Source organism: Scardinius erythrophthalmus (genome assembly GCF_964197995.2).
Source record: "Scardinius erythrophthalmus genome assembly, chromosome: 4".
In the NCBI taxonomy this organism is placed as follows: domain Eukaryota; kingdom Metazoa; phylum Chordata; class Actinopteri; order Cypriniformes; family Leuciscidae; genus Scardinius; species Scardinius erythrophthalmus.
Window position 1 is genome coordinate 1,515,035 of NC_138224.1, and position 20,118 is coordinate 1,535,152.

General features: G+C 37.3%; 2 protein-coding genes across 3 annotated transcripts in view; one reads left to right on the top strand and one right to left on the bottom strand.

Moving 5' to 3' along the window:
* Positions 1-20,118, bottom strand: part of ripply2 (ripply transcriptional repressor 2) — a 486,302-nt gene that overhangs the window by 431,781 nt on the left and 34,403 nt on the right. The gene's annotated exons all lie outside the window — the stretch shown is intronic.
* Positions 1-20,118, top strand: part of xpot (exportin, tRNA (nuclear export receptor for tRNAs)) — a 22,692-nt gene continuing 2,574 nt past the window's right edge. The window contains exons 1-23 of one of the 2 annotated variants that reach the window (XM_081363790.1): positions 1-158; positions 1,796-1,946; positions 2,605-2,687; positions 2,843-2,899; positions 3,884-3,953; positions 4,051-4,269; positions 5,135-5,319; positions 6,223-6,391; positions 7,308-7,541; positions 10,117-10,155; positions 10,234-10,296; positions 11,022-11,146; positions 12,308-12,452; positions 12,832-12,951; positions 13,108-13,202; positions 13,756-13,825; positions 13,910-14,148; positions 15,074-15,359; positions 16,150-16,339; positions 17,264-17,380; positions 19,608-19,723; positions 19,803-19,850; positions 19,932-20,000. In XM_081363790.1, coding sequence (XP_081219916.1) covers positions 1,857-1,946; positions 2,605-2,687; positions 2,843-2,899; positions 3,884-3,953; positions 4,051-4,269; positions 5,135-5,319; positions 6,223-6,391; positions 7,308-7,541; positions 10,117-10,155; positions 10,234-10,296; positions 11,022-11,146; positions 12,308-12,452; positions 12,832-12,951; positions 13,108-13,202; positions 13,756-13,825; positions 13,910-14,148; positions 15,074-15,359; positions 16,150-16,339; positions 17,264-17,380; positions 19,608-19,723; positions 19,803-19,850; positions 19,932-20,000 — 2,829 coding nt within the window. In that variant the 5' untranslated portion in view covers positions 1-158; positions 1,796-1,856. Of the gene's footprint in view, positions 164-1,795; positions 1,947-2,604; positions 2,688-2,842; positions 2,900-3,883; positions 3,954-4,050; positions 4,270-5,134; positions 5,320-6,222; positions 6,392-7,307; positions 7,542-10,116; positions 10,156-10,233; positions 10,297-11,021; positions 11,147-12,307; positions 12,453-12,831; positions 12,952-13,107; positions 13,203-13,755; positions 13,826-13,909; positions 14,149-15,073; positions 15,360-16,149; positions 16,340-17,263; positions 17,381-19,607; positions 19,724-19,802; positions 19,851-19,931; positions 20,001-20,118 lie in introns of both variants that reach the window. The other variant, XM_081363791.1, reaches the window with a different exon arrangement.

Below are 20,118 nucleotides of genomic sequence, written 5' to 3' on the forward strand. Positions count from 1 at the left end.
ACGTAAAGTGTGCGTGTGCGCGCGCGTCTACGTTCTGAAGTTCTTCCTGTTCTTGGCCCCGTCACATCCGGTCGGCCCGACACGCCGCTGTTGATTCTATAGCATGCGCACTGAGTCACTTGAGCAGGGCGGATGATGATGGAGCGGTAAAGTTCATGGTAAGGTGCGGTAACCTCAATCATATCCGTACATTTACACGGTCGCGGCATGTCTTATTCATTTAAATGAAAGTTACGCGCGAGTCTTTTGTCTGACAGCGCGCGCGGATGGTGGTGCTGCTGCGCGAGCCGTCTGTCATCATCACATTCACAACAACTCTTATCCACCACCAATTAAGCCGATAACTCATTAAACTACGCGCGCGTGTGATTCAACACCACACATGTGAGTCCGCTTTGTTGTACAAACGGAGGTTTGTCGTTATTTCGACGTGTTTTCTCAGTCTTGTCACGCCACGTTCGCTGAGATTCGGCACGCGCGTGACACGCTTGTCGGTTAGCAGCGCGAGCGCGCAGGAATTACGCTGTTATTTTTATGATACACGAGTAATAATAGTAATAACAAATATCAATATCTGAGGTAAATATAATTATATGGTGAAAATCGAATAGTGCTTTGGGTCAGTGGCTCATATGGCTTTGGTTAAACTCACTATTGGGCCCGTGTTGCATCAGAAAAAGTAGTTACAGAGGTGCTGTCAGGTAATGGATTACCATATAAGTTAAATTCTAACAATACCATGGAAATACCATGGTATATATGTCAGAATACCTTGGTACCACATCCTAAAATCATAACGTACAATTACATTTCTTAAACTACACACAGTGAAAGAGGGAATGAAAGAGAAAGTGCTGATTCAGCGTGTGTGTGTGTTTGGTCATTGATCTGTTGTTATTGCTCTGGTGAGGTCATTAATGTTCTTCAGTAAATATTGACGTTAAATTGTATAATCAAATAGCTATCTCTTTGTTAAAGATCATATTAATATTATCTAATTTTGTCAAACTGACATTCCTATGAATGTGTGACCTGAAATGGTCATGTTCATCTCATTAAACTTTTATTATTCTTTCAAGTTACCATGTAATTACTATGGTATAAGATCACATTAAAAAGTAAAATGTATGGTTTTCAACTCTGATTTAGTAAACCTCACACATAGAATTTAGTACATAATCCACTTAACTAAGTAAAATGAACAAAGCGAATAAGCACATACATCATTCATTTGATTAATCATCAATTTAGCATCAGAAATCCACCAATGCTGTGATTCATGTAGTCTCAACTCAAATGAGTAAAAAGTGAACTTCAGGTCAACATACTTAAGTAGACTGAACACAATAAAATTAAGTTGTGATAAAATGTACTGTAGTGGTGTATGTTGCTTCAGCTCATTTTAATTAAGTAAACTACACAAGCTGCAAAACTGTTATTTTCCAGTGTGTTTTTAGCGATAGACTAATATATTGGCTTATATATATACATATTTTGATCAAAATCAGTGTCTCTGTGGTCTCAAACTGTTCACTTGCTTGATTAACATAATTGTTAACTTGCTTCCTGTGTAATGTAAATTTCTTCTTTTTTTCTTTGGTTGATTGAGTAAATATGGTATAATAAGAGTGTTATATTGTATCAGTCATTGGTCACCCTGCTCTCTGGTTATATCATCAGTGTATCATCAACCACTGCTTTGCCTAAGATCTGACTGTATATTATGGTGTTTGTATTGTGTGTACGCTAAGATATTTCAGTCTGACTCATGTTTGTGTGTGTGTCTCTCACTCAGATGTGTGTGTCCTGTGCGGAGATTGGGAATAAACTGATCAAGGACAGCAGCTAACCCACATATGGCCTGCGAGTCGGCGTTACCTGCCATCATGGACGAGCAGGCCCTCATGGGACTGAACCCCAACGCTGATGCCTGTTACAGGCAGAGGGTGAGAACAAAACACTACAGTACACATATATACACTTAAAGAGGACCTATTATGCCTTGATGTTGTTTCAGGCTCTACTAGAACAGGTTTTCCTGCTTGAATGTTGATTATTTTCCTCATATTCTCCATTGTTGCGGCTCCTCTCTTCCCAGTCTGTCAGTAACGCTCTGTTTACTTCCTGTCTCTATGAAGCCCCTCCTTCTGAAAAGCACACTGTGCTCTGATTGGTCGGCTGGATCAGTGTGTTGTGATTGGTCAAGCGCTTCGAGTGTGTTTGGGAAATGTCCTGCCCCTTACCATAACACCAGTTTAACACACTACTAACTAACTCAACCAGGCCCCGCCCCTTTATTCTGCGTATGAATTATTAGAATGAGGAATATTGTGACATGTTCGTTCCCGGAAGAAACTCAAGGCTACAATGGAGGCGTTTCAGGAAGTTCAGAAACACTGATATAGAGAACAACTGGAGCTTTGTAGAGCTTTTTAATGCTCAAACAGCAACATTACACTCTAAAGAAAGATGAACATTGGGGAAAAAGCATAATAGGTGCTCTTAAATTCATTCATTTACACACTGTGTTTCTGTTTACATGCACTGCATAACCAACTTTGGATTTTTGCAAGAAAAACTCTCATGTTTTCTGTGTACTTTCAGGCGCTGGCATATTTTGAGCAGTTGAAAGAGTCTCGGGATGGATGGGGTGTGTGTGCTGAAGCCCTGGTTAAAGGGGTTTACAGGTGAGCATCACACTGCTGAGCCTAATGCAGGGATGCAAGAAATGTCGCAGCAAAGCCTGCTGTAATATAGTATTAATGCCATAATGTAGTAGAGGAACGTACTGATATTCTTCATTTAATAATATTGAATAATTTAATGTGTGTTCTTTTGTCAGTGACGATCATGTGAAGTTCTTCTGCTTTCAAGTCTTGGAGCACCAGATCAAATTCAGGTATCACTGAATCTTTTGCATGTTTTTGCATTAATATTTGTGTTAGAAAATTTTTAATTGTATCATAGTGTGGTGGTACATTAAAGTCACACTGAAACAGAAGTAGCGACAGATCTTCCGGATTGAGAAAAAAGTAGGGTGGGGTTTTTGCGTCTATGTATCGGTTGTTGATTGGATGTTGAGATGTGGGCGTGGCACTCAAAAGTGTATGCAAATGAGCTTGAGCTGGCAGGGGCGGAGTTTAAGGGGACTGAATGATTGGAGGATCCAGCATACGTCATATGATTAAATGAATGATTAAACATTCCCAAACATTTAAAAAAATGTATTCATGGATAAATCATTTAGATTAGATTAGATAGTCTTTATTAAATTCACACATTACAGCAGCATAATAATATACGAATATAAAAACTAAAATTGACGTCATCAACTGCACAGTATACAACAAATCAAGATTCATGTTGATTATAACATGCATTCAGAGAATAGATAGGCTGAATTTTCATTTATGCCGACTTTAGACCCATAACACATAAATATTAGTTTGCTACTGTTTAAGAATGATGCATATTTGGAGGGAGATTGTGTCGGTCACTTACTTAACATTACCTAACAAATTTAGCACTAACCAAACAATTAGACCTGGTCCTTTTAGTTCTGGTCAGTGCTATTCTATTTTTTTTTTTTTTTTAGTTTTATTAATATTTTAAATTAGCTTATATTAATATTTTTGTTTTCATGTTAATTTTAATGGTTTAATATTTTAGTAATTTCATTGTGCTTTTGTCATTTTATTGTATTTTTTAAAAATATTGCTTTTAGGTTTCATTTATTTTTATTTTTGTTTTCATTTATTTCCAGGTAATAATTTTAGTGCTTCAACTTATTTCAGTTTATGATCTATTCTCCTGCATATGGCTTCTATCGTTAAAAAGTACACAAAATATCAATGTATGGCGTTAAACGCTGTGTGTTTTGCAGACACGGGTCGCTCTCCGCGGCTCAACAGCAGCTGATCCGAGAGACCCTGATGAAGTGGTTGCAGGCTCAGGTTAGTGCTGTTGGCCTTTTGATTGATATTCATGTGCGTATGAATGCGTAATCATTGAAATATGATTCCATCTCTGCGTGTTGGTGCTTTCGTCCAGCTGATGAACTTGCATCCGGAGAAGCCCTTCATCAGGAATAAGGCGGCGCAGGTTTTGGCCCTGACGTTTGTGAAGGAGTATCTGACTTTCTGGCCCAAGTTCTTCTTTGACATCCTCGCTCTGGTGGGACTGAATCCGAACGGTGTGGACATTTACCTGCGGATGCTGATGGCCATCGATGCTGAGGTGGTCGATCGGGACATCCTGCACAGCCCGGAGGTAAAGCAGGCCCAAACAATCAGTTTTTTTTTTTTGTTTGTTTGTTTTTTTTTCATTTACATTTTTTTTTTTTTTTTTTTTTTTTTTTTGGGACTTCATTTTAATGGTTAAATAAAAAAAATATGTTATCATGAAACTTTAACAATTTAACAATTCATTAAAAGATTAACAAAAATTACATGTTTAGGGCCTTAAGAAATGTTTTTTTTCTTTCTCAAATTCCGTTTTATTTTTACCAAATTCTGTGTTCTCAGTTTTCTGGACTTCATTTTAATGGTATAATTAAATTTAAATAATCAAAAAGCATGTCTAATGTGTATTTTCTGGTAATAAAATTAAGACATAAAACATACATTTTTAATTTAATTAAATCATAATCTTTTAATCATATGAAATTAAACTTTTTTTTTGTCAAACAACATGATGCGCAATGAGCTTTACTGTTAAAATTAAAACATGAAAGACAAATGTATTATTCCTTAAATTAAAGTTTTGATGATAATAATATATTATTATTATTAATGTTTAGTATAATTATTACACCGAGATGTATCTAAAGTATACTGTACAACGGTATACATTTCTTTCAAGTTAAACCGGACTTTTATTTTGAAAAATAAAAGGGGTTGCCATAAAGACCTTTGAGTTTCCGTGTGTTTTATGACGAGCAATAGTTTTCCTCAAATGAAACAGCAAAATGCTGATGAAGTGACAGTCAGAGTGACTCTGGAGATGAAGTTCATGCGTTCATGACCTTATAGTGAGGCGGAAGAGGCTAAAAACACAGAGAGCGTCAAGTGTGTGTTAAATGAAACCGCGCGTCTGCACCAAACATTCGTGTCATCAAAACATCTCTCCCCCCCAGGAGACTCGCAGAAATACTCTGATTAAAGACGGCATGCGCGAGCAGTGCATCCCGGCGCTGGTGGAGTCCTGGTTCCAGATCCTTCAGACGTACCAGCACACACACAGCGAGCTGACCTGCCAGTGTCTGGAGGTGGTGGGCGCGTACGTGTCCTGGATCGACCTCAACCTCATCGCCAACGACAGGTCAACCTCTGATAAACCTCATACATATTGACCCATATTGATTTTTTTTGATGATATTTGATGAAAAGGCAGATATTTTAGAGCATGCTGGCCGGTATCTAAAGAGAGACATGAATGAAGTGCAGACTGGGTGGCGTGTTATATTTAGGGTTGTTATTGACGTTATCATAGATTAATGCACCTCGGAATGTTGACATTGACCAATCAGAATTTTGGCAGCTGAGCTGTCAAAATAAAAGTCCCACTTTAGACAAATTGGCCAAACAGAATAACTTATTGGCCTATGGTGATACTTAAAGTCCCCCTGTAGTCAATTTTGTCACTTAAAACTCATCTTTGATCACCAAAATGACATATTTAAAAGTTTTTTTTTTTACTTAAAAAATAATTCTTCATGCCTTAAAATATCTTGAATGTAACTCGACACCTTTGCCTTATCAGTATGTGGTTCTATGAATATGCAAATGAGCCCCGCCTCCACTCACTCACTCAGCTCAGAGATCCACTGGTTGACGATCACACGTTGATCTGATTGGTTACAAGGTAGTTTGTGACGTCAGAAACACCAGCGATTTCAAAGCGTGTTTTTGAGACTGTCTTTGGTTCACTGCAGTTTTAAGGAGAAAATACTCAGCAATGCTGTCGACTTATGAATTTACACATGGTTTTTCTTAAAGCATATTAAAAACACCACATAGACATATGAACAACATTAAAAGCTGGATTTTCACCACAGGGGGACTTTAAAAAATTAACATAAAGGCTGATACATCCGTCGACCACTAATACATGTGTATCTCGCTCAAATATATCGGCTCTAATGACCTTCTTAATGACCTTTTTGATGAAAATGCAGCTCCTTGTCTATTTATATGAGAGCTCTGTGTGTTTGTGTGTTTGTAGGTTTGTGAATCTGTTGCTCAGCCACATGTCCATGGAGGAGCTGCGGGAGGAGGCGTGCGATTGTCTGTTTGAGATCATCAATAAGGGCATGGATCCTGTCGACAAAACCAAACTGGTGGAGTCTCTGTGTCAGGTGCTGCAGTCCGCAGGGTTCTTCAATGTGGAACAGGTGTGCAAAAACATCAGCAATACAACCATGTTGTCACGAGCAACTGAAGTCTCAAAAACATTACATATCTTCGGTTGTAATGTTGCTTTCAGAGAGTTAACTAGAAACGGTGTTTCTCGGTAGGGCTGAACGATATTGGCAAAAACATACATTTTGTTTTTCTGTAATACAATTATTTTTATTAAATACATTTTTTATTCTACATTACAATAATATTATGGTAACACTTTACAGTAAGCAATGAAAAATACTTCTAAAGCATTTATTAATCTTAGCTGATGTTGATTTCAGCATGTACAAATATATGATTAAATATAAAAATGTATGATAGTTGCAACTGTTAATATTTAATGGATCTGAATTATGAACGGCTGTATTTTTATTAACTTACATTAAGAAATATTATTAAATACTGTAACACCAAATGTATTGCTTATTGCTAGTTATTGCATTAATTAACTGGGAACTTAATGTAAAGTGTTACCATCATTACAATATATTTCTTATTTTGTTTACAATAAAAAATAAAAAAATTATTTTGATAATGAATTTGTTTTTTTACTTTTTAAAAAAAGTACATTACAAATAAAATGTATTGTAATACTATTGTATTGTGAAATAAATCAGCTATTTAATATAAATAATTTTATAAGACTATTAATCTACACCTTAATTTCTTCATTTTCAGATGTTAAACCATCAAGCTTTTTATTTTATTTTAGTGCCACGCTTCACTCTGAAACCGCATATATTTATTTAAATAAATTGTACCCTGCATGGTTAGCATCAATCGCACTAATCGTTATATATTCTTTATATATTCATAAGGTTGCATATGATTCAGACTGATTCAAGAATTGCTGTAACCAATTCATCATCTTTGTTTTGTCATCTGTGTGTACGTCGTGTCTCTCAGGAGGAGGATGTGGATTTTCTGGCCAAGTTTTCTCGGCTGGTGAACGGGATGGGTCAGTCTCTGGTGCTAAGCTGGACTAAACTCAGCAAGACGGATTTGAAGGTTTCTGCGGAAACACTGCACGCCGTGGAGTCAAAGGTTCCCCTGATGCTACAGCTGCTAATTCATGAAGATGACGATATCTCAGCCAACATCGTGGGCTTCTGTTACGACTACCTGCATGTGCTCAAACAGGTGCGCAGACATGATTATACGACGATATGTGACCCTGGATCGCAAAACCAGTCACGAGTCGCACGAGTATATTTGTGGCAATAGCCAACAATAACAGTATGGGGCAAAATTATTGATTTTTCTTTTATGCCAAAAATCATTAGGATATTAAGTAAAGATCATGTTCCATGAAGATATTTTGTGAATTTCCTACCGTAAATATATAAAACATTTAGTTTTGTGAGTGAATGCAGCACAATCGCCAACATAAATGCACAACTTTAAAGGAGATTTTCTCAATGTTTCGATTTTTTTGCACCCTCAGATTCCAGATTTTCAAATAGTTGTATCTCGACCAAATATTGTCCTATCCTAACAACTTATTTATTCAGCTTTCAGATGATGTATAAATCTCAAATTAAAAAAATTGACCCATGTGACTGGTTTTGTGGTCCAGGGTCACACATTATAAGATGATCTACAGTAGGGCTGGGTATTGATTCACATGTTTCGATTCCATTTCGATTCTCGATTTGTCTCTATGAATATAGATTTAATACAAATCCTATATTTATATAAAAGAACAGTGGACATAAGTTTACAAATGGTTTATTAATAAAAAGAAATTAAGAGCCACAAACCTGTATATTAAACTTTTTATTATAGGTACACTTGGGTACATTAAAACAAACACAACTCTATATTTCAAATGCATACGATGAATAGACAGGATTTTGATGCAAGATGAAAAATTTATGCTGAAAATTTGACAACAGTCGCATGCCTTGATCAAACAGGATCAGGTTATTTTATGTTTAAGATTAAACAAACATAAAATCTCCCAGCATTAGTGTAAAATGGCAAGCCTATGAACAGTGGAGGAAAACTAACACTGGCTTCTGGGTAGGGATGCAAATTATCGATTAATTCATTAATCATTAGTTGATTGACCTTATCGATCGATTAACGATTAATTGATAAGCGGCTATTTTCCTGAGAATGTAAATTTCTCACGGTATCAATAGTGTCTTTAACATAAAAAGCAAAATATTGCTTATATACTGAATAAAAATGCATGTTATATTGCTCAACTGATGTTTTATTGTAACAGTTGGGATACGGTACAGATAATGGAATTTGTGTAGTTTAACAAAATAAATTATGCACAGAAAATTAAAATACATAAAAAAATGTAAAAATAATTGTAAAAAAAAAAATTGCATCACAATAGGTGTATTGTGATTGTCACTAACATTTTAGTAACTAAACTGAGTTTTATTAGGTTTAGCGACAACATGTTACAATGTTTACATGGTACAATTTCTGGTAAGCTATGCTTTTTTATTATTTCAATTCAATTACCGGTATTGTGATTTTATTTAATATTGACTCATTTGGATAAATATTAGGTAGGCTACACAAGATAGACATTAATTTTTCTCAAGAAAAAACAACAACAACTCACCTAATGCTGTAAACATACAGAAAGCCCTAACAGCTGGTAGTAGGCTATTATTTAAGGTTAAAAATAATTAAATATGATGAGTTTTTTATTATAATAACTTTATTTAATGATACAAGTAAAAATATAATAAATATGTAATATAGAACACATATTTAGAAAAATACTCTCTATAGCTATTTTTTTTCTTGCCAACTACGTGCTATAGCTATATTATGTTCATTAAATGGCTTTCCTGAGGTAAATGTGAGATAATTGTTCTCCAGCTGTGTTATTGACCTATTCACGCTGATGAAAAACACTGATTGATCGATATTATGTATGAGAAATAAACATTTCGGTAAGTTGTACTGTATCTTTTAACAGTGTTCGTGTTTTTTTTTTTTACTATTAGCTAGTAACGTTTGAGATGATCGGTTCACGTGCGCTAGGGATCTGTCACATAGCATTTACAAGCGCCAAAACGGTATTTATTGTTTGAATTTCGTAATAAAATTGACAGAATCTGAGAGCTGAGTTTTTATATATCATTGCTAACCTGGGGTGCGTTTCCCGAAAGCATCGTTGGCCAACTATGGTCGCAAGTTCCGTCGTTACCAATAGAGTTCAATGGACATTGCGATGAACTTGCGACCATAGTTGGCCAACGATGCTTTCGGGAAACGCACCCCGCCTCTGTCTAGCTTCGCGATTTTTCTGTGCATGAGATAATGGATGTGTGGTGTGATGCGTGAGGGCTGGCAGCTCTGTTTCTGAAATGCTCCCACATTCCCCTCCGTTTTGACCGCCTCATGTTTGGTTTCTTTTTTACCGCCTCAAGTTTGTGTCGGGTCTCTCGCCGCCCGCTAGAATCTAGTGCACGTTCGCAATGTTCAATTAACCGACAATAATTTTATTTAATCGAGTAAATTCTTGTCGACAATTAATCGATAATCGATTAACCGTTTACATCCCTACTTCTGGGTGATAGATGTATAAATATGGGAAAATATCGATTTGTGGCCTTTAAAAATCGATTTTGAATCGACCACATTTAAAAAAAAAAAAAAACGATTAATTGAAAAATCTATTTTTTTCCCCAGCCCTATCTACTCATGAACCTCATGTTTAACTTTGTGTGTTTGTGTTTTCCAGCTCCCAGCTCTCAGTGAGCAGCAGAAGAGCAACGTGGAGGTACGGCAGCATCACAGGCTCATGTGCGTTAGTGTTGAGTAGTGCTGTCGCTTATGATTGTTGTTGTCTTGCTAACAGGCGATCATGCTGGCTGTGATGAACAAACTCAAGTACGATGACGAGTATAACTTCGAGAATGAGGTCAGTGTGGAAAAGTCTGATCTGTTCTTAGCGTGCTTTGGCAATATACATGTACAGTGTTTGTCGTGACAACACAGTGTTCACAGTGGCGAGTGTTGCGTTCCCTTGTTTGATAATCACACTAAGCCATAGGGCTGTCAAATTAAAATTAGAATTTCGAATATTCGTTGAGTTAAAAAAAAAAAGTGCACATTTGAATGCAAAAACTGTGCATTACATTTTTGGTGTCAAGAGGCGTGCGAGACATGATGATGGCGTGACTGAAGCGGTTTGTTTTTGTTAGCTTATCCAGTTTTTATCAGATTTTATACCCTGCTCAGGTTACTGATGCACTTGCACAGTTTTATGCACTATTGTAACCTAATTTAAGAACAATTGTTTCAAAAGTTAATGCACTCTAAAAAGTGAATTTCATCTCAATAAAAGATTTGATGCTTGATTTGGTTTATATTTGTTTATCGTTCTAGCTTGCATCCTGTTGTGGGCTTAGGAGACAATACAGTACTTTTTTTCCCTGTAACATTAAGTATTACCTTTATAATTCGAATATAATTAAAATTTTGCCAATATTTAAGAAAGCTTTTAATATTTAAGAAAATGTAGCATTTCGGCCATTTTGACAGCCCTATTGAGCCATATTGCGATCTCGGGATTATTTAGAAACATCTTGCAGCCCGATTATATAAATTGTTGTTTGTATATAAATATAGGTTTGCTTCTCTCAGGGCGAGGATGAGGCCATGTTTGTCGAATACAGGAAACAACTGAAGATGTTGCTGGATCGATTGGCTCAAGTCTCTCCTGAGCTCCTGCTGGAGTCTGTGCACAGAGTCTTCAACTCCACCATGCAGTGAGACATGAACCTGCACAACACACTGATATCTAAAATCAGAGAAAACTGGATTTTCCTTGTTCTTTTGTTTAATGCACTACATAGACATGCTCTAATTTTCAGCACGCCGCTTCCGCGACTCTAAGTACCTGCAAAACAGGTTGTTCTGAAGTCTTCATTGTTATGACATCACAGCCTTGCACTCATATGACCTTTAAAGGGTAACTAAACCCCTGGTCAGAGCTTGACTCCACCCACTGGCAATATTTGAAAAATGCTGGAAAAGTAGGCAGAGCCCAGTGGAGAGGGGGCGTGCATCTGAGACGTAGCTCTCTGTAGGCTGGGGCGTGGTTAACTGGTACCCTCTGACGTCAGAGTGTACCACAACTTCCAATTGGAAAATTCAACTGCAGTAGCCACTGTTCAACCTGAAGAGGGCAGCACTCAGACGTTTTTATACTATATTTTTTAAAATTAAAACACTTTAAACACAAATGTTAAAAAAATTACTTGAATCAGTGAACAGCACTAATAAAGCCCCATTCTTACAGAGCATTAACTAAAAAAAGTTGGTTTAGGGTTTAGTTACCCTTTAATAAATCCTAAATTTAAAGAGGATCAAAGTCTTGTTGTTTTCAGGCTCTACTAGAACAGGTTTTCCTGCTTGAATGTTGATTATTCTCCTCATATTCTCCATTGTTGCGGCTCCTCTCTTCTCAGTCTGTCAGTAACACTCTGTTTACTTCCTGTCTCTATGAAGCCCCTCCTTCTGAAAAGCACACTGTGCTCTGATTGGTCGGCTGGAGCAGTGTGTTGTGATTGGTCGAGCGCTTTCTGTGTGTTTGGGAAATGTCCTGTCCATTACCATAACACCAGTTTAACACTACTAACTAACTCAACCAGTCCCCGCCCCTTTATTCTGCGTATTAATTATTTAAATGAGGAATATTATGATTATGATGCGTTTGTTCCCGGAAGAAACTCAAGACTACAATGGAGGCGTTTCAGGGAGTTCAGAATCACTGATATAGAGAATATTTGTAACTTTGCAGAGCTTTTTCATGCTCAAACAGCAACATTACACACTAAAGACAGATGGAAAAAAGCAGAATAGGTGCTCTTTAAAAGCCCATCTAAAGACATCACCTGACTTTGGTTCATTGATGTGTGTGTGTGTAGGAACTGGCAGACGGTGCAGTTCATGGAGGTGGAGGTGGCCATCAGACTGCTGTATATGCTGGGTGAAGCTCTTCCCGCGTCTCATGGAGCGCATTTCTCCGGAGACACTGCTAAGACCAGCACGCTACAGGCCATGATGAGGACGGTGAGACCAGCATTCCTCGCTTTTCTCTGGAGTGTTCGGAGCGAATAGGAAATGAGCACGTTTACATGCACACCGTAGCCGACAGAACGTGGATGTCTGGTTATCTGACATAAGTTTTAATGCTCCAAGTTTGCTATGCTCACTTGTAGCAGTGTTAAAGTTTTTATTTTAGTTTAATAAGTGTTTTATTCATATGTCACAGTGAAATAAAGTATATAAGAAAAGATATAGTAATAATAATTCTATTTTACCACATTGATGTGCATGTAAACATACTCAATGAAAGATGAGTGATTAAATCGGGCACAAAGTAAGGTCTGCATCATGATGACAGCTCTCTGATGTGTGTGTGTGTGTGTGTGTGTGTGTGTGTGTGTAGCTCATCTCCTGTGGCGTGAGCGGGTATCAGCATTCCTCTGTTACTCTGGAGTTCTTCGAGACCGTCGTTCGCTATGATAAATTCTTCCTGGTTGAGCCGCAGCACATTCCCAGTGTCTTGGTGAGTGTTTCAAGCCTGTTATTCAATTACACTCCTTTTTACATGATTGATTTTATGTGTCACCCATAATTTAAACACATTTAGAGATGTGAGAGGGGTGCAGATTTAGTTCGACCTGAGTTTTGAGAGATTTACGTGTGTTTTTGTTTTGTTCAGATGGCGTTTTTAGACCAGCGTGGTCTGAGGCACAGCAGTCCGAAGGTGCGCAGTCGAGTGGCTTACCTGTTCTCACGCTTCATCAAAACCCTGCAGTGAGTCACACACACAAACACAGCATCCGTTACACTATATGATCACGCTATCATTCATTCAAGTGCTTTTAAACCATTCAAGCACGATATGACACGAAAGGAACCTCAAATATATACTGGCACTATTTTATTAGACAAATGGAAATAATGACTCAAATGTCCGTGTAGGTGCATCACTAGTAAATGTTACATTTGACAGAATTTTACAGTACGTTTATACATTTAATCAATGTTAATAATATTGTTCACATTTATTTGTATAGCGCTTTTCACAATACACATCATTTCAAAGCAGCTTTATAGAAAATGCATGAGTCCACATTACAATTTGGAGTATCAGAGGAAACTGTATTTCAGAAATGTACATATGCAAATCACAGTTAGCAAAAAATGTATTCATTTAAACAATGTAAGAATTTAAGGCTGAAACAATGAGCTTACTGAAGTAATGAATACCTGTTTAACAAATGATTGACATAGAAAATTGTAGCATTGGTGCATGTTGATTCAGAGTTTGCGTTATCTAATAATACTCTCTTGTTTATTTGTGCAGTAAACACATGAACGCGTTCATCGAGGACATACTCAGCAGAATACAGGACCTGTTAGAGCTCGCTCCCCCGGTAAAACGGCTCATAAAAATCATTCAGCTGCATTTAAATATGCCGTAAACGTCTACTTTACGTGTTGTCTCTCTGTCTCTCCAGGAGAATGGGTTTCCAGCGCTGCTCAGCAACGACGACCAGCTGTTCATGTTTGAGACGGCCGGCGTGTTGATCGTGAACGGAGAGAGTCCGGCCGAACGCAAACAGGCTCTGATGCGGAGCCTTCTCACGCCGCTAATGGAGGCGTTTCGGATGCTACTCGCCAAACTGCCACAGGAGGGCGATGAAGAGAGACAGGCGGCGCTGGCGGACTGTCTGAGTCACGCTGTGGGGTTCGCCAGGTACACACACACACACACACACACACACACACACACCTGAACTGCAAAAATAAATAAAAGTTTTAAAGTGGTTTAAAGGGTTAGTTCACCCAAAAATGTAAATTCTGTCAGTAATTACTCGCCCTCATGTTGTTCCAACCCCGTAAGACTCTCGTTCATCTTCAGAACACAAATTAAGATATTTCTGTCTCACTCCTCCATAGGCTTCTATGTTATTGAAACTTGCCGGCTCAGAAAGTTAGTAAAGACAATGTTTAAAATAGTCCAAGTGACTACAGTGGCGACGAGAATACTTTTTGTGCGCAAAAAACCCCCAAAAATAACGACTTTACTATTGATTTTCTTCTGTGTGTTCCTCTGAATGAGTTCACGTAGTGTAACAGCGCAGCGCTTCTGGGTTGTACGTCATACGCATCACACACATGACCAGTGTCGGCCAATAGTGAGCCTACGTTCTGACGTACAAGATTGAAAAACTTTGGCATGCGTTTTTCTGTATTCATCATTCGGTGGCTCTGACAAAACGCCTCTCAAAATACTTGCTACGGATGCGGAAAACACAGAAAAACAAACTTGATCTGAATTTTTTTATGATGGACGAAAGTTTCGGAGGCAGTGTGTACTCTTATTCGATCTCGCTCATCAAAATGAACCAATCTTTTTTTTTTTGAGTCATTTTGTTCATTTAAGTGGCTTTAAATGTTATACTTTAAATTGCCTGAATATGCCCACTTATGCAATCTTGATCATATTCTGAATTAAGAAATCATTATGCAGTCAAAAATTATTTACAGGGAACATAAATAATGACTTTACCTTCTGAGTCTTTCGTTCATTTGTCACGTGACAGACGCAATGAACGAAAGACTTTTATAACGAAGAACTTCCATGAAGGACCCATCAGTAATTTGCTCCTCTTCCTCAGTCGCACCAGTAAAGCGTTCAGTAACAAGCAGACGGTGAAGCAGTGCGGCTGCTCGGAGGTTTACCTGGACTGCCTGCAGACGGTCCTGCCGGCGCTGAGCTGTCCCGTCCAGCGAGGCCCGTTACGCAGCGCCGTTCGCTCCTTCATCCACCGCATGATCATCTGCCTCGAGGAAGAGGTGCTGCCCTTTATCCCTGCGGCGTCGCAGCACATGCTGAAGGACTGCGAGCCTCGAGACCTGCAGGAGTTCATTCCTCTCATCAGTCAGATCACAGCCAAGTTTAAGGTAGGGCTGCACGAATGATCCAAATAAACCTTCTCTCGCGGGTCACTTTGACCCGAAACTCTTACATTTATGAAAAATTGTTCATCAGAGGGGTCCAAGACACTAGGACTTCTGTCACCACGAATACACACAAAATAAATAATTGAATGGGTTCGAGGAGTTTTGTGGTTGCAACTTAAAAATGTAACAAATCCTTTGGAAGAAAACTTGACCCCCATAGGAATGAATGGAATGCTTTCAGTACACATAGAAAAACCTAAAAATGCTCAATTCGGACTAAAAATGCTAAAACTTTACTAAAAAAAAAAAAAAATGTAATAATTTTTTTTTTTTATAAAAATGTTGTAATGTCTACATGCATACTAAAGGAACTGACTAGGTTCACTTAATTTTCCTGATTTTATACATAATTTTATTCCTAAAAAAATTATGAAAATAAATTTAGTTTTGGCTGTTGACAGCATTTCCTGATTTGTGGAGTGATAGATATCCAAAATCCCCTCTGTAAAAACCTTTGACTCTAATATATACAAAAAAATGAATCAAGAATTTTGAACCTGACTTCATTTAATGTTCAGATTTCTGTTTTAGAAAATTACAAATTAGTGCATATTTAATTAGATAATGCATCATTTTCATATTTAAACATGAAAACTGTTAATACAAAAAAATGTTTGCAATCAATGAAATGGTGAAGTATGGTGATATCTATTAGTTATTGTTTTGTTACCCTATTCACCTGGTGTGCCTTAATATAACATGACTGTAATGGACTCTCTTGTTCTCCCAGAACCAGGTGTCTCCTTTCCTCCAGGAGATCTTCATGCCTCTGGTGATGGCCATATTCGAGGTGTTGTCTCGTCCAGCGGAGGAGAACGATCAGACGGCTGCGCTGGAGAAGCAGATGTTGAGAAGAAGCTACTTCAGTTTCATTCAGACCATCGCTAGCAGTGGCATGAACGAGGTCATGGCCAGTCAGGGTGAGACGCCACTGCTGTCCTGTTTCCCGAAACCATAAACTAGCCAACTAAGTTCATTCGTTATCATAGTTCAACGAGTCGGTGTTTCCCGAAACCATCGTTCCGATCTCGACCTGTGGTTAGAAGAAGAGTTTCTTGTTTTTATAACATGTGGACTTAATTAATCTTTATCTTGAGCCAAATAAGCAAGTTAACATTCAGTACAATCTGTATCTTTTATTTAGAATACATACAAATGTCATTCACGTCTTTTAGTTTGTCAAGAGATTTAAAGCACCGTTTTTGAAGTGTGCGCATGTGCGAACGAGCTCTAGTACATAAGAACGAGTCTTTAGGTGCGTCCCAAATCGCGTACTTGTGCACTATTCTACGCCATTCTGTAGTATAAATAGTGCGAGTAGTGCAAGTGTTCACACTTAAAATTCTAAAAAGAGAGAGTGCACTTTAAGATGAAGCACTTAACTGAAAAGACGAAGTGTGGAACGTTGGACACATCATGCACTCGACTGGCAAAGCTTTAATAACGTAGCGGAGGGGGAGGGGCATCAGACTCCGATGTTGAATAAACGTTTAAAGTTCATACACTACATGGTTGAGTGCATAGTGTGTCATTTGGGACACAGCTTATGATTGAAGGCAAATAACTGTGATAATGACATGTCTGTGATATATAGCAAAACATCTAGCGTTAATTCGATCTCAAACATATTCATTAACAGTAGTTATTACTCTATCACCTGCGTGACATCATTAACCAACGTGATTGAACGACCAATTTGCGACAATACGGTTTCGGGAAACAGTCGTGACTCGCTAGTTGATATCTTCAACGATGCATCGCACTATAGTAGTGAAGCACGAGTTACGGCGTTGTACGGAAAACACACCAAACATGACCTGACTGAAGCACCTTGTGTTGGGCAGGAGCGGAGAACATCGAGCGTGTGCTGTTCACCATCATCCAGGGAGCCGTGGACTTCCCAGACCCGGTCGCCCAGAAAACATGCTTCATCATCCTGTCCAGACTGGTGGAACTCTGGGGTACGGACAACACTGAACACGCATGTGCATCTGAACAGGGGTTATTATCGTTAACTAAAACTGTGAAAAACATCTGTTAATTGAAATTAAATATAAATATTAGTTGCAAATTTTCAACTAAACAAATTTAAAATGTTACCTTGGCAATAAACTGATATAAGTTTGTTAAAATTAGTTAAAAAGCAATACAATTTGAAATAAATAAAAACTTGAAACTAAAAATATATAAATTAAAGATGATTTGAAATATTAATAAAAAATATAATAAACTAAAATAAATGGGTTCAGGCTGCATCTTGACTTTTAACCAGGTTTATTAACTAAAACGATTACAAATATTTTTGTTGATTTGATATTAAGCTGAAATAAAATATAAATACTAAATGGATAAACTAAAAAATGTGAAACTAACTGAAAAAAAATGAGTTGCAGTAAAATTACTAATTAGTATAAAATATTTTTTTAACTGATTATTTACGTTTAGTTTATTTTAATTAAAATTTTAGATTAGAGTTTATTAATCTAAAAATACATTTAATTTAAAACTATTTAAAATAAATGAGACTTAAATAATAATAAAACTGACAAAATTATTAAAAAATAAACTGAAATGAAAACTGTAAATATAAAAATAAAAGCTAATTCTAAATATTAACATAACTATACAGTGTTTCCCCTAGGTTTACAGGTTTGGGGGGGGTTGGTTGGTTTGTTTGGGGAAAATTGACACAGACACTATCTATCTATCTATCTATCTATCTATCTATCTATCTATCTATCTATCTATCTATCTATCTATCTATCTATCTATCTATCTATCTATCTATCTATCTGTCACATAAATTGTCTGGGAGGGTAATGGTTTGTAAAAGTTAAAAAATGTTAACATAAGATATCTCTTTAAAAAAATAAATAAACATATTTAAATCTTTTTAAAATTGACTTTTGCAAATAACCTTTGTTAAATTTATAGAAGTATTTGTTAATATTAATGGACCAGAGCTTAAATAGTTTTATTTTTTAACTACCAACTAAAAAAAGATTTATAAATACTAACAAATATATTGGTCATTCATTGTTCGTTAATGTTAGTTAATACATATATATGACAAACAAATTTCAAAAGGGCTTTTTTATGAGAAGTTTTTATTTCTATGATGCATTTATTGGAGAGAATAATCCTGTCAGACGCACCACTGCTGTGAACGCGCGTTCACGTAAACACAATTTAAACAATGTATTATTCAATGCATTACTTCTATATAATTATATATTAAATTGTTCAAGCAAGTGGTAAAATATTTAACCATGTACTTATATTAAAATCTTTTGTATTTAAATTTTAATACAATAAATCTTGCATGTCACAAAGAACTTGTTTTTCCACCTCCACGAATAAGACGAGTGTTGTTCATTATGTCGCCTTGTTGAGGTAAATTGTAGTTTTCCTTGCTTTAACTCAGTCTTAAAGTGAAAAAAGTAGTAATTAATTAAATAAATTTATGGTGAGATTACTACATTTTATTTAATTAATCGCACTTATGGTGAAATTACTACATTTTCAGGTCAATCGGTGTTCATTTTGATCACGAAACATGCGCTGTCACTTTAATTCAGCGTTTGCAGCACAGCAGAAATAGACTCGGTGCGGAAACGATCTCTGCACTGCCGTATACGCACCGCAACTGGAACGGATCGATCATCGACGGACTGCATCCGGGTGCAGTGTACGGGAAAAAAATACTCACCGCAAACGAAATATATGTGAAACGGGCGTTAGACTTGGAGCAGGAGAGCTACTCCGGCTGCTACTCGCAGTAGAGCGAGTGTTGCCATCTTCAGTTCAGCGACATATTTCCCGCCGCGCGCTCTCTGTCCGCTAGTGCTCAACTGTATGTGACGCAAGTGTTTGTTTGTGTGTGAGTGTGCGCACGTGCGCACTCATTGGGATAATTGTAAACGCGCAAACACAGACAGAAAAGACATGCCATCGTGGAAATAAGATAAATAACATATTACTTAAGGGCCATGTAGTTTTTTTTTTATATAAAATAACAAATTGTAATCTGGCGCTATAAAGAAAATCAAATCAAATTTACTTGACCTCCAAGGGGGGGCGGGGGGAGCCGTTAGGAGGGCGGGGCGCCCCCCTTATATAATGGTAGGGGAAACACTGCTATAATAGTATATATAAATAATGCTTTTTTTAACATGTTCTCTTTCTCAGGTGGAAAAGACGGTTTGGTGGGATTTCCAGATTTCATTTACAAGCATATCGTCCCAGCATGCTTCATGGCCCCTCTCAAACCAACCTTTGACCTTTCAGATGCCCAGACGGTTCTGGTAAGACAGACCAGGCTTTTATAAACCGCTTGTATTAAATATAAATGGTGATTTGTAATGATTTGCTCTTCTGTTACAGACGCTGTCGGAGTGCACACTGACTCTGCAAATGATTCATCTCAAAAGAGTGAGTCTTTTTTAGGGAAAACACAACGCTGAGTAATAACAATAATTAGTATTTAATGCTTGATGTCTGGTGTTTGCACAGGGGCCGGAGTGTATCCAGTTTCTTCAGGAGTATCTGCCGTCGCTGCAGGTCTCGCCTGAAATCACACAGGTGAGGAAATGACTCACCTGTGACAATTCAAGTTTCATGTCTCTGAGACTTACTTGCGCTTCATTTGATGACACCACGAGGTTTTAGGAAGGGTTAAGGAAGTGAGGAACTCAGGAAG